The following is a 13,733-nucleotide window of genomic DNA, read 5'->3' as shown; positions in this document are numbered from 1 at the left end:
CAAATCTCCCGGTGAGGTATGTTCTGTTCAAGATCTTCGACTCTGATCCGGACTCAAAGGCCAAATGGTAGGTGTCAATGCTGCCCGACCACATCAGACTTCACTGAACTATCACACAGTAGGGTGGACCTTTTCAGCTAAGTGTTGAGTCTCAGGATGCGAGCAAGTCTCCTTTGGCCATCGCTTCACGAAGCCCCAGCTCAGAAACGCGGAAGGGCATCGAGGTCAGAACGCTCTTGTTCAAGTACCCCTGAACGCGCTGCACCGCAGCCCAGGCCACGCACATCGGCGTCTGGCGGACAGCGGTCAGCTATACGGATGGACAAGCATATCTCAGCCTGCCTGCGATCATTTTTTGCAGACGCATTGTCGGCTGTTGGTATTGTGCCGATAGGCAGCACAGGAGTATGGTCTGATTCAATGCGGCAACATTGAATGCATGGTCCGCAGCAGGGCTACTGTACGTCCCAGTCTGGTCATCTGGGACACCCTGTTCCAAAGACGACATTCTCGGACGCTTCGGGATGCCTTCCTATCTAGGTTTTCCCTCACTCAAAGGAAACCTGCATCGTGTCTTGAGCCGATGTCATCGGAACGGGGCGGCGCCCTTTCAGTCGCAGCATCAGTACGCGGCCACTGGTTTTCATTTTGCTTCATCGTCCCTCCGTTCCATCAAGTCTCAGTATCACAAGTCAAGCAAATGCCTCCAGTTTTGACTCGCTCAAGTCTTCTTCTCGTCGAGGCCCGCTATCGCCGCACCGCGCGCACCCTCCGTCCCCGGCTCAGGGGCTTCACATTGATACGCTGCGTCGGCATCGCCGCTGTCGCCGACCTCGACGCTGTCAATGGTGTCCCCATCGTCGCTCTTGGGGGTCACGTTGGCGCCAATGTCGAGCTTGCCCTCTCCGCGGCGCGAGGCGGGCACGAGGGGCGCCAGCCAGCGCGGGAACACGAAGCCCCCGGCGACCAGCAGCAGCGCGATGTGGCCGACGCCGAAGCCGAGGATGTGCAGCGGGTCCTCGCGCAGCGCGTAGAATGACGGGTACGAGAAGCTGTATACGATGGCGAGGATGGGCGCGGACACGTAGCGGAGGAGCGGCCCCCAGAAGGACGGGAGCGACCAGTTCTTGCCGCGGGCGACGATTTGGTTGAGGTCGCGGCGGAGTTGGTTACCCTTTGTCTGTGTCAGATCCGGGACTCATGGCGTCTCGTGGTGAAGGAAGGGGTGAGGCTCACAGAGTAGAAAGCAACAAACCAGAGTCTCCTGCCAAAGAGACTGTTGCTCCATCCTCGGGGCGTCGCCGCGTCAGGGACCCTACCCGTCAAACCCGCAACGAGGGTGCCGACGATGAAGAGTCCAAAGCCAACCCCTGCACCAGCAGCGGGCGAAACAGTCTGCGCGACCGTCACGCCGAGAATCATGCCGCCAAAGTAGCCCGCGTTGTATATCGCAAACGACGGCAGTCCGACCTGGCCGACGACATCCTTCCAACGGTACACGGTGGTGGACGATACGCACTCGGCCCAGACAACGAAGACGAGCGCCACGTCGTTGGTCCAGCGATCGATGCCCGTGAGCAGGTAGTACCCAAACTGCGTGCAATACGGCAACGAAAGAAGGAAGAAGACGGCGACGATGGCGGAGACGACGAGCGGGCGGCTCGAGCGCGGGCGGGCGTCCATGACGAGGGTGACGAGCGCGTCGACCATGGCAAAGGCAGAGCTGTAGCCGAGCACCATGAGGGTGAAGAAGAGGAGGACCGCCCAAAAGTTGGCGCCGGGCATCTGCGCCACGGCAGACGGCAGGGTGATGAAGCCGACCTCGAAGCTGCCCAGGCGGACGCCGTCCTCGGGAAACAGGCCGAGGAAGCCGACGACGCCATACACGGCAAAGGCGGCGACGTTTTCAAACAGCACGTTGCTAGACACGATGAGGATGGCGTCCATGACGGCGTTGGAGTACTTTTGGTTATACGACGCGTAGCTCGTAAAGTAGCCGAAGCCGACGCCCGTGGAGAAGAAGACTTGCCCGCACGCCGTCTGCCAGATCTGCCCGCGGCCGAGCTGCCCGCCGTTCCACGTCGCCCAGAAGAGGCGCACGCCGCGGGCCGCGTCGTCGAGCGACAGCGCGCGCCCGATGAGGATGAGGGTGACGACGATGGGGAGCCCCATGGTGAAGTAGACGACGCGGCCGGTGAGCCCCACGCCGCGGAAGATGGACAGCCAGACCAGCAGCCAGGTGAAGGCGGTCCAGCCGACCGTCTCGCCGATGAGCGCGACGCCCGGGTACGCGGTGTAGTCGAGCACGGCGGAGCCGTCGGCGGTGAAGTTGCCCGGCACGGGGTCCACGTTGGCGACGACGTCGCGCCGGAAGAAGTCCTCGCCGCGGCCGCCCTCCCACGGCAGGGGGCTGGTGAAGGAGTTGCGAAAGTAGACCATGATCCAGGCGAGGTTGGCGACAAAGTAGGGGCTCACGACGAAGCCGACGTAGAGCATGCCGAGGCCGACGCCGCGCAGGCGGTGGCCGAGGCTCGAGTAGGCGACGACGCAGCCGCCGCGGTGGGCCTGGCCGACGGCGATCTCGAGGGCGAGGACGGGGATGGCGATGAGCAGGACGCACAGCAGGTAGGGGAGGAACCACTGCAGGCCGTGGTTGTTGAAGACCTGCGACGGGTAGCGGAGGAGGTTGCCCATGCCCGCGCAGCCGCCCATCGAGGCGAGCAGGAAGGCGGCCCGCGAGGGCCACTGGTCGCGCCCGTCGGGGGACTTGCTGGGCGGGGGGGCGAGCCGCGCGAGGAGGTTCTTGAGGGACGTTGCGATGGCCATGATGATGTCGGGTCGGTCGGGGCCATGGAGGAGGAGTAAGGGGGCGAGGAGGAGGAGGAAGAGGAGGTCGTATCAGTCGTCAAACGTCGTGTAGCCGTCAACGTTTGTCGGTGGCGAGACGGGAGGTCTGCTCAATGGTTCTCAAACACGGCGCGAGAGAGGCGCGAGTATTAGCTTCAATGATGTTGTAGGATGTTTTACCACATCAAGGTGGCCAGCGATGAGATTGAACTCGGGATATAAGTCTAGAGACATTCAACGGCATCAACGACACGCAACGGAAAAGAGAGAAAGAAAAAAACCCTCGAGCGGGCCAGACCGAGTGCCCGTCATCGGCAACTCAGATGTCGACATTGCTGGCCGGCGTCTTGGCAGATCGTCTCTCGACACAGCACGTTGGGGAGGAGGGAGGGGGAATCCGCATTTTTCTTTGTCTTCCTTGCTCCGCCGAAGCCCTCGCGGTCTTGGCGGGTTGACGGCGCTCCCGCGAGGAGGAGCTGATGGGATGGGATCAACAAATGGCACAGATGGTGGCGGGCAGGCGGAGGATGGGGATAACTGTGAACCTAAAGAGTCCGTGTTGCCACTCTAGTCTCCGCACCACGACTCGTCGGTCCCAGCGTCCATGTCCGGCAGCCTGGCCGTTGAAGGCCGCGACGCGTGCTCGTCTGTAGCGCCAAGCATCATGTGGACACGAAGGATTCGAGTTCATACGACCACATACTTCGTACATGCTGTATATACGTAGACAGACGGCCAGCCAGGATGTTCACGGGCGGGCGTCCCTCACCGAGAGCGAGCTCGTCAGTCTCCTTCCCCATCTACGCAGCACGTACATACAATATACAAAGTACATGTACTCGGTACGTTTCGAGCGGGCCACCACCACGAGGTCGGGCGACAATTCACCATTCGCAGGAAAGGAACCGGCGCCTGGCGCCAGGGCAGACCAGACATCATTGCGGGGACAGGCTCATAAGGTTATCGCGTATTATTCTTGGCACCGCCGCCCCGAACGTGTCTAAAAACCGGGGCGCCGAGCCGCTTGCCAGAGTCCGGGTGGCAGGGGGCTCGGAGCGAATGAATGAATCGCGCCCAAAAGTCCGGGTCGGACGGACTTGGGACTCGCTGGAGTGAGTAGGTGAGTGAGCATTCATGTTGGGGCATGGCACTTTTCTCTGGCCATGATCGATTTATCGCTTGGGGGGAGTTTTTCCCTTGACATCTGCCGGCGTTAATGGCCAAGAGCCTGAGAACGTAGGCATCAGATGCTCGCTCCATGACAGAGTACGTCTAAGACATACACGACGAGGCATCGAATAAATACACTCACGACCCTTCCAGCATATCACGTTGATGACAAGACGGGTAACAAAGAATAATAGACAACTTGCGGGCTATGAAGAAATGGCCTTGAATCATCGCACGAGCCGACACTGTAGGCGTCAGCATCCCCATGCCGTTCCACGTTAAACCTCGCTTGCTACGGAATTTATCAATACAGGGTAGGCCGGACCGACTTGGGCCTGCCGGCCCGCTCCGGATCGTCGGGCGCAGGCTTCAACTGCCTGCATCAAGTGTGCCAACCCTTGCCCGACAGATTGAGACATGCCCAAACTTGTCCAGGGTCTTTTGAGACTCATTCCACCTTTTGTAGTTTGCGGCGACGCATCTGCCCATTTCGTCTCCTTCGTATACATGCATTGGAGATTGATGCATTCAGTCGAACATTGGACATTGACCAATACAGTCATCATCCAAGCGGCTCAACCAACTGCCCCGTCGACGGTCCCAAGGACACATTGTCGAAACGCCACGGGGCAGAATACGAGGCGTTCCAGAACCCAATCCCCGGACCGCGGCTCTGCTGGCTGGCTGGCTGGCTGGCTCCATCGTGTCCGGTCCCTTCCCGCGCACGAGGCGCGGTTGGCCAGCCACGATTGGTGGACGCCTGCCTTTAAACGTCTGTTTAATGTTCAGCTGCGGTGGGCCGCCGCCTGTTCCTCAAAGAGGCGTTGCCGCCCGTCGTGGTAGTGGGAGCCTGGGAGGAGTCACGTTGACATGGTGGTTGCATCAAATAAAGGCCGTGAAAGAGGCTGAGGTAAATATATGTAGTTGAGTCTGCGCTGCCGTTGAAAACACGTACTGCGTATTTATGTCTGTTGAAGAATTCATCTCCATACCTGTTGCATAGAGATCCATCAGCTCAAGTGAGTCCAGTCAGTCCCCCAAGACATCACCATCGATGGTCTGTCCGTCTCCTAGAGTCGGGGCTGAAACCAGACCACCACATCAGGGACCTCGACTCCCAGGCCGTTCATCGTCAGTCAGGTGGGGTCTGTTCTGCGAAACCGCCTTGCCGCAATTGAAGCTCGGCGCTTCTCAAGCCCAACATCAAATCGCCAGACTCATCAAATCTCACCAAGTCGCATCAAGCCGCACCACCACTCATGGCACCACCACCACCACCACCATCGGCATCAACGTCCCGCGCCTGGGTCTGGTCCGCCCGCGGCGAGGCCTCGTCCGTCCTGTCCCTCGCCTCCCTCCCCGCCCCGACCCTGCCCCCGCCGCTGCCGCTCCCGCGCGACGCGCCGCAGCCCGAGGAATGGATCCTCGTGCGCGTCGCCTTTGCGGGCCTCAACGTCGGCTCCCTCTGGCAGATGACGCTCGTGCCGGCGTTTCTGCGCAAGGACCCCTGCACGGCGGAGATGGACTTGTCGGGCGAGGTCGTCGACGTCTGGCACCCTGACGGCGACAGCAGCAGCAGAACCAACGCGCAGAGCCAGGAGACGCGGCGGCGGCGCTTCAAAAGGGGCGACGGGGCCGTCGCCATGCTGCCCGCTAGCCACGCCCTGGCCACGGGCACCGGGGCGCTCGCCGAGCTGGTGGCCATCCCCGCGCGCTACGCCGTGCCCAAGCCCGAGGGCGTGAGCTACGCCGACGCCGCGGGATATCTCCTGACGGGCATGACGGCGGCCAAGATGGTCGACGAGAGCGGCGTGGCGGCCGGCCACCGCGTGCTCGTCGTCGCGGCCAGCGGGGGCATCGGCACCATGGTCGTGCAGATGGTGCGGCGCGTCGTTGGCGACGAGGGCTATATAGTGGGCGTGTGCAGCGGCAAGAACGCGGAGCTGGTCCGGAGCCTGGGCGCCGACGAGGTAAGGCGAACCCCCCCCTACTACCTACACCATGGCACGATGATAGTTTGAAGGTCAGGGGGGTCGATCATCATCATGCTGGCTCTGGACTCACATGTCAACAAACGAACTAACGCACCAAAACCAACAGATCGTCGACTACACGCAGCACGGCGACGTCAACAACCTCGCCGCCCACCTCGCCACGCGCTTCTCCGGCGCCCCGCCCTTCTTCGACACCGTCATCGACACGCTCGGCTTCCAGGCGCTGTACCTGGCGTCGCCGGCGTACCTCGCCCCCGGCGGCAACTACTCGTCGGTGGGCATCAAGCCGCCGGGCTTCTCGGTGGCGCACTTCCTGCGCGCCGTGTGGACCATGAAGCTCAACGAGTGGTGGCCCACGAGCCGGTGGCTGCTGGGCGCGGGGCGGGCGTGGCGCGGCGTGAGCATGATGAGCCCGACGCTGGCCGACCGGGAGCGCGTCGTGGGCATGCTGGCCCGCGGCGAGGTGCGCGTCGTGAGGGACGGGGACGGGGGCGGCGGCCGCGCGTGGGCGTACGAGGACGCGAGGGAGGCGTACGCGCACCTGGCCAAGGGGCACGCCAGGGGCAAGGTGCTCGTCAGGGTGAATCCGGAGGTGGGCGACGATGAGTGCTGATGCTGATGCTGATGCTGAACATGAAGACGATGACGGCTGGCTGGATGGGTTCTTGCCGTGGTGAGTGCATTTGCTCATGGAGCGTCTGGTGTGTCGAGTCTTCCTTCTCCCCTTATTCTGAAGCGTCTGAAGCGCAGGAGCCAGTTTTGTCGCGAGGAGTCTTGCTAGCAGCACATGCTGCCGAATGCGAGACTCCTCAATGGTACAACTGCATGTATGATGTGTGATGCTCTTAATTTAGAGGTATGGGGCTGTGCGTTGATTCTGATGTCAATGTATCTCATCCATGACTTGTGTGAATCGACATCGTCTCGCTCAACGTGCAGCGGCACCCACATGTAGCCGCTTCTTCTCGATCCGACATGATCAAATGCTAGGTAGAGACGTGTGCTTATTGACGCTATGCGTTGTTGTTTCTAGGTACATGTAGATGAGGCCGTCTTCATGTCTACCCATGCTCGCAAAGACAGCATATACATGCATATATGTACGAAGCACATTTGGTGTAACCCCTATTTCACCATCGTCAGGCAACAAACCCGCCACTAGACGAGCTTCTTGAGCTCCACAAAGTTGGGCGTCCCCAGGCCCGTCACCGGATCCCAGCCCTTGCCCGCCGAGAAGCCCTCCGTGTCGCACCCCGGGTTCGTCCCCTGCGTGATGTCGTTGAGCCCCGCGTGGCCCTTGCTGTACAGCCAGGGGTTCAGGAAGCCCAGGGGCGCGCGGCCTTCGGCGACGCGGTAGTCGTTGAGCAGCGCCACCACCGACGCGAACGTGGGTGAGGAGCAGCTCGTGCCCGCGAGCAGGTGGCTCTTGCCGCCGATGACGACGACGAAGCGCTCCGCCTGCGCCGCCACGTCGGGGATGCCGCGGCCCCCACGGTTGTACAAGCCCGCGTACTTGTCGCCCAGCCCGGAAATGTACGCCTTGGTCTGCGCCGACTGGTAGTCCGGGACGGGGAAGTAGTCGGAGAAGCCGCCCGACGAGAGGCCGGCCGCGACCTCGGGGTTGCTCTTGGTGGTGCCGCCGACGGCGGTGACGCCCAGGGGGCAGCTGGCGGGGACTTGATGATGATGATGCCATCGTCAGCCTCTCTCTCTCTCTCACATAGTCCACATACATGACATGATGATGGCAGAAAAATACAGATGAATGTCTGCTGGAGGACTCACACGTGGGCAAAAACTTCCTCGTGCACTTGCCGTCGTTGCTCACGCACTTGCTCGTCTGGCCGCCCGCGACGCCCCCGTCGCCCGAGCTCACCAGGACGCTCACGCCGCGCGCCGCCAGCTTCATGAACTGGTTGCACACCGTCTCGGCGTAGTCGCGCGGCACCGTCTGCTCGTTGTCGCCGTACGACGACGTCACCGTCGTTGGCACCTTGTCGAGCCCGTTCATGTAGTTGAGCCACTCTATGTACGGCTCGTTGGTGTTGTTGGGGGTGCTCGCGTCCGGGATAAAGGGCGGCGAGCCCGCCGTCGAGTAGAAGTCGTTGTGGATCGGGTACGTCAGGCCCATGGCGTATCTGGCCTCGGGGTTAGAAGGAACTTCGTTATCGTCACAGGGCATAATGGCATATGGTATACACAGCAAAACATATGGTGAGGGGGGGCCAGGTAACTCACTGCGTGTCGAGGTTGGCCTCGCCGGTGCCGTTGCCGTCGTTTGTGCCACCGTTGATGAGATGCACGCCAAACGTGGCGTCAGAAGGAATCTTGGTGTACTGCTGGAGGAACGACTGCAGGTCCGCCTTGCCGGCCACCTCATGGAGGTAGCCCGTGATGCCAATGGTCGTCTTGTTGGCCTGGGGCGTGTAGCCCTCGATCTTGTAGAGATCCCTCAGGCACGGCGGGGTGAGCCCCTGATCGCAGCTCACGGCCTTGTCAGCACCGTCCGCGACGCCGCCGCTGGCCACACGGGAGGACAAGGCCGTGACCCGCGTGCGCCCGTTGGACATGTTCATGTCGCTGAACAGGGTCGTCGGCTGGACCATGGCGATGGCGTCGTGCACGTCCCGCGGCAGGCTGTACTGCGTGGTGCGCACCGTGTACACCCCCTTTTGCGCGTGGTAGTAGACGCCGTACTTGGCCCCGAGCAGCTCCTCGGCCTGCGTCGCCGACATCGTCACGGCGAGGGTGCCGCTCACGACGTCGCCCGCCCGCACGCCGTGCGACTCGAGCCACTTCCTGACGGCGCCGACGTGGGCCGCCGACGGCGCCGTCAGGGCCTCAATGTCCGCCTTGGACATGTGCTTGCCGTAGTCGGCGTGCTCCGGGTTGCTCATCTCCAGGAGCCGCTGCTGCAGCTTGTCCATGTTCTGCTCCTTGAGGGAGATTTGCATGTTGAGCGTCAGGTCCGCCGGCGCGGAGGCCTTGAACTCCCAGCCGCTGGAGGCCTTTCTCAGCGCCTGCTTCGTGACCATGTCCTGGCCGAGGGGCGAGGCGGCGGCCAGGGCTGCCGCGACGAGCAGCGGGACCAAGGTGCCGATCATGGCCGGTAGGTAGGTAGCTGAGACGCGGCGAGGAAGGGGAAGGGGGGACCTCAATGACACTGCCGGGGAGAAGTAAAGAGAGTAGAAGGTTCGGCAGCGGGAGCTAGCAAGCACGGGCCGATGCCTGTTTGTTGTCTACGGTATATCTGCAGGAGACAAGACAGTAGTATACGAACCAACAAGCAAACTGGGACGGCAGGCCGAGGCTTTATATACGGACTGGACAAGACAGGGTCACGGCTCGACGAGACCCTGTGCAACAGGCTACCTACATGTACCTGCCGCAGCGTCACATAGCACGCAGCCGGCGGTGTATACTTCGTACTTCGTAGATCATATCAAAGGCCGCAGTCGGAGACTCCATTCCCCATTCTCACGAGGACGGAACATTAAACCCCGGCCGGGCGCGGGGCGGTGGGAGGGGAGGGGTCACGATCGCTCATGGCCCGGGCGACCTTCCTTCCTCAACCATGCAGTCGCCCGCCCTTTTGTCGGCCACCGCGAAGACGTGCAGGACATGGTAACAATCTGCGGGCCCACGGCTGGGGGGGTCGCATGTGTGACGCTGCGAGCGGAGCGCGCGAACCGGCGCCTCGCCCCCCCGCCGCCGCGCACGAACACACGGACGCGCTGGAAGAAGAAGGTCGACGGGCGGTATCAGGAAGCTCTTCATTTCGTCGTCGGATGTCGTTGCCGAGGTGGTATTCGCACCTTGCCCGCTTCAGCAGGGGCTAAGAACGCCTCTTATGGGGGGGCGGGTTCCTTGGGGCGCATGCGGGGACGGGGGGGGGGGGGGGGGGGCTGCTTTTTGCTGTTGTCTCTCGGCCGGGACTTGGTTGCAAGTGCGAGGGTAGCTCTAGTGCTCTGGCCAGTCGCGCGACCTTGGATGAGCCGGGTGAGCCATGCGGGTGTGGTCGCGCGACCTCGGTAATAAGCCAGGCATCTCTGTGGCGCAAGAGGAGGGGCGGCTGGCGCAGCATCTAGGATAGTCATAGTTCATTAGTTCTCAGAAGCTCGCTAGGCTCCATAGGAGTGACTCTACCGCCGCGGGAAACTACGCTAGATAATATACCTCTAGATAGCTCCTTATACCGCACATCGTTCTAATAGCTCGTATACTATATCGTCTTTTACCGCTAAGATCCTCTAGTTATAGCTCCTATATCTAACCTTATGTAATAAAATATCTACCGCTACTACTATATAGTCGATCCTAGATGTTATCCTATACTTATAGCGGGCGCACTAGTCCTCGAGCCTAGGTACGTAGCTATATTAACTAAGGGATAGGAGACATAGGGGGGCATTAGCTGATAACGGGGCGACGGGACGGTAAGCGGCGCAAACTACGTTTAGAGCACTATACGAGGAAATTCCGACCAAGTACTATAGTGGTAGGAGTGTCGGCAATATTACTCTCACCTACAGCCCAAGTCCTCGTTCAAACTATAGTCACAATACAAGTCTAATTCTGCTCTAGTTGATCGTGCCGTGACGGCATTTGCATGACGTTTCTACGAACCGTATTATAGAAACCCAAGCATGACTATGAGCAGACACCTCACCCACAGCGGCAGTACTTCGTAAACGGGTCTCCAGAGGCCCGCGTATCGCACAGGGGCTTCGACCCATCGCGACAGGTCCAGATGGCGCAATCGGACCGCGAGTCACAGTATCGCCTCGCCGGCGGTGGACTTGCCGTCTTCTTTGGTGGCGCCGGCGTCGCCGACGACGACGCCGCCGCCTCCTTGGGCACGCACTGACATGTTCCGGCCCTGGAGCCGCCCATGGCCTTGACCAAGCAGCCCGGCTGCAAGCCCTCGGTGCACTTGTACCTGTCGCACTCCGAGTCCCCTTCGCATCGCGTGCCCGGCGGCGGAGTTGCGTTCTTCATGTCCAGTAGGCAATTAGCAGCAGGAGCTGAGGCAGTGTGGTTGCATGTGGGAGCGGTCAGGCGAGAGACTGGAGGATCATACCGGCCTTTTCGTGCTTCTTGGGCGGGTCATGGTAGAGTACCAGCCATCGCGAAGCATTGGAGCGGGAGCATTGGGATTGTATGTGTACACATGATGCGCAGCACCGCAGGATAGAGTAGTCGTAGTCGTCGTGGTGCTGCCTCGCGTGTTACAGCCCGTCATTGTCCTGCTGCACTTTTCCCTGCCGCAATGGGTCGTCGTGGTCCTGTCGAATCGCATCACCGAGCACCCTACCTCGCAAAAGGAGACCGTGGTGTGTTTTCGACAGTCTTCTTTATCTGGCCCGCTCGAACCGCCGTACGCGACACATCCCGGACCGACACAGTTCTTCAAGTTGATATCGCAGAACGGGCCGATGCAGCCGCATATGCCCTTGCATCCACTGTCCGGGGGGTTGCAGTTCACTCGACATTTGGAGCCACATGAACTGGGTGGATGGCAGGTCGGTTTCGTCAGCGGCGGGTTGCTTCTAGTGAACCTGACCGTTGATGGGAAGCCCCTGGGCGGCGGGTCCGGCTTGTGTGTCTTGGGTGGAGGGCCCGGCTTGTTACTCTTGGCCGGGGGGCTCGGCCTGTGTGTCTTGTGCGGAGGGTCGGGTCTGTCTGTCCTCGGCGGAGGATCCGGCCTGTTGTCTTTCTTGGGCGGAGGAGGGTCCGGCTTGTCTGTCTTCTGAGCTGGGTACGGCCCGGGACTAAAGGTCCAAGTGACTGGGGCAGCCGTCTCGCCCGACCTCGTACTCTGCGTTATAGTGATCGGGGGGATGTTAATGCTAGACGTCAGCCAAATGACTGTTGCGTTGTCGTGGTTGTCCTCCTCTTCGCGCTCTTCCCATACAACGTTCCATAGCTCAATGGCCGTCGTCGTTATGGGTGGAATAGTGACCACGGTGCTGGTGATGCTCGCGGCTGGAACCGTGATGGTGGTCCCTCTAAACGTTGTTTCAAAACCCCAGTTCTCCTCATAGGTAATCGTGGCAGGCGGCACGTGGATGGTCGTTGGTGTTCGCAGGACCCAGGGGGGAAACACAAATGTGCACGGAGGAATGCATCCCACCTTTGGATGCCGTTCCTTGTATAGATCGGGGCTGATGAAGATAGGACCCGACCCCGAGTCTCCGCCGCGAGGGCTTGTATCCGTGTCATAATCCGCATCAAGGTCCATGGCCCAATCCGAAGTCCCGCCAAAATTTAGGTCGGCGATCCATTGCACTTGTTTATCATACCTCTCTTTTGACATCCAAGACACCCATTGTACATCGTCGTACACAAGTATATCTCCATCTTTGTCCGAGTGCTGCGTAACCTTGCCTCCGCTTGCAATGATTTCCCGGATCTCAAAGTTGGAGATGTAGCCGCTTGTGTTTGTGCATCTCCCTGGGCGTGCACCTGAGTTTGGGCCAGTAAATGAGCAGTCTGGGCCATAACAACCCGGTCTTGCCATCCTGAATGACCTGCCGTACAGCGCCATACCGATGATGAGCTTGTTCGCTGGCACGCCAGCTTTGGTAACCATGGCAAGAGAGTATTCGATTTCAGTCTGGTTGAGATGGTGTCGGAGACAGCTCCCTGTGGGACAACCATCCCTATGTACTCTGTCAGTAGTTGCACTTTGTCGTTCTCTATATGTGAGCTTACGTCGACCAGCGGTTACCATAATCCCACTGCCCATGAAGATCGTACGTCATGTATACGATGTAGTCAACTACTTGTGCAATCTCTGCGATTGGAAACCCCTTTAGATACCAAAACGAAGCCGGGGCAGCTATTCCGATCGTCTTGTCTGCTGGAAGTGCCCTTCGAACTAGCCTCAGAAACCTGAGGTAGTTTTTGCCGTCATCTTGGCCACCGGCCGGGATGCCAGGTATATCAGGCGCACCTACGGGAGTACATCAGCGAGAGGGCATAACAGGATTCGGTATCAAGTCTCTATACCAGGGTACTCCCAGTCAAAGTCGACGCCATCCAGATTCTCGTCGGTAATGAACTATTGAACCTCAGCGCAGGCGCTCGCAAGTGTAATCGTATCGTGAATATAACGTACCTTGGCCACATTAGTTGCGAATTGCCGGCGTTTTGATGCAGTCACTCCTTCCCTGAATATTGAGAAAGTGTCACGGTCTGTCGAAAAAGACCAGCCTCCAAGTGATAAGACGCGTTTCACTGATCTGAGGGCTTTGAACTGGTCAAACGTGTCTCGGAGCTTCCCAAGATCTACCTCGAAATTCGAATTGATATTTGCAAAGGCGAAATGCTGGCATTTTCTCTGTTTAGTATGAAGTTTATGTGGTTGAATCAAATCCGCTTACTATATGTGTGTAGTGGGTGGTATCGATTTGATGAGGCTATAGTATTAGTTGGACAAGCGTGCTCAATGAGATGCAGCCATAACTATCAATCATGACTTACCCGCATGTGCAAACAGGACCTTTCCAAGTTCCATGCCTCATAGTAACCAATCCGCATGAACGATGGCGGCGGCGCAATGTTATTGACAACTTGCAAGCCGCAACTGGATATGCAGCCGTTTGATGCGGGTTTTGCCGTGCCAGGGGCACCGGTGTCTGCTGGACTGGGGATACAGAAATCCGCGGTGATTCCACACTGGCCCCAAACATTGCAGCAGGCGTTCAGGGGGCATGGATT

General features: G+C 59.7%; 4 protein-coding genes across 4 annotated transcripts; 1 reads left to right on the top strand and 3 right to left on the bottom strand.

Annotated features, from left to right (window-relative positions):
- Window positions 1–1,185: 1,185 nt before the first annotated feature.
- Window positions 1,186–2,978, bottom strand: JDV02_005790 (uncharacterized protein; the record flags this gene model as incomplete). The annotated part of the gene is made up of 1 exon (XM_047987108.1): window positions 1,186–2,978. Exon 1 carries the CDS (start codon window positions 2,824–2,826, stop codon window positions 1,186–1,188), a length of 1,641 nt encoding a protein of 546 aa, XP_047843092.1. The 5' UTR covers window positions 2,827–2,978.
- Window positions 2,979–4,963: 1,985 nt separating this feature from the next.
- Window positions 4,964–6,909, top strand: YIM1 (2-methylene-furan-3-one reductase). Its single transcript, XM_047987107.1, has 2 exons — window positions 4,964–5,987; window positions 6,118–6,909. The coding sequence occupies exons 1-2, from the start codon at window positions 5,277–5,279 to the stop codon at window positions 6,622–6,624; spliced, it is 1,218 nt and encodes a 405-aa protein (XP_047843091.1). The 5' UTR covers window positions 4,964–5,276; the 3' UTR covers window positions 6,625–6,909.
- JDV02_005788 (Tripeptidyl-peptidase I) lies at window positions 6,872–9,148 on the bottom strand. Its single transcript, XM_047987106.1, has 3 exons — window positions 8,250–9,148; window positions 7,797–8,149; window positions 6,872–7,687 (listed from the first exon to the last, which is right to left on the bottom strand). Exons 1-3 carry the CDS (start codon window positions 9,113–9,115, stop codon window positions 7,170–7,172), a joined length of 1,737 nt encoding a protein of 578 aa, XP_047843090.1. The 5' UTR covers window positions 9,116–9,148; the 3' UTR covers window positions 6,872–7,169.
- A 1,528-nt stretch (window positions 9,149–10,676) lies between these two features.
- On the bottom strand, window positions 10,677–11,138 carry JDV02_005787 (uncharacterized protein; the record flags this gene model as incomplete). Its single annotated transcript, XM_047987105.1, has 2 exons — window positions 10,677–11,035; window positions 11,132–11,138. The coding sequence occupies 2 exons, from the start codon at window positions 11,136–11,138 to the stop codon at window positions 10,677–10,679; spliced, it is 366 nt and encodes a 121-aa protein (XP_047843089.1).
- Between the last annotated feature and the right edge of the window lie 2,595 nt (window positions 11,139–13,733).

The sequence above is a fragment of the Purpureocillium takamizusanense genome, chromosome 5, assembly GCF_022605165.1.
Source record: "Purpureocillium takamizusanense chromosome 5, complete sequence".
Lineage (NCBI taxonomy): Eukaryota > Fungi > Ascomycota > Sordariomycetes > Hypocreales > Ophiocordycipitaceae > Purpureocillium > Purpureocillium takamizusanense.
The sequence above is the reverse complement of the archived record's forward strand: the minus strand, read 5'-3'. Positions and strand labels throughout refer to the sequence as shown.

Excerpts from the sequence above, each read along its gene's own strand:
- YIM1 (XM_047987107.1), top strand. The coding sequence starts at position 5,277 with ATGGCACCACCACCACCACCACCATCGGCATCAACGTCCCGCGCCTGG. Across the intron at positions 5,988-6,117 it reads GGAGCCTGGGCGCCGACGAG|ATCGTCGACTACACGCAGCA; the intron begins GTAAGGCGAACC and ends CAAAACCAACAG.
- JDV02_005788 (XM_047987106.1), bottom strand. The coding sequence starts at position 9,115 with ATGATCGGCACCTTGGTCCCGCTGCTCGTCGCGGCAGCCCTGGCCGCC. Across the intron at positions 8,150-8,249 it reads GAGGCCAACCTCGACACGCA|ATACGCCATGGGCCTGACGT; the intron begins GTGAGTTACCTG and ends CCCCGAGGCCAG. Across the intron at positions 7,688-7,796 it reads GAGGAAGTTTTTGCCCACGT|TCCCCGCCAGCTGCCCCCTG; the intron begins GTGAGTCCTCCA and ends ATCATCATCAAG.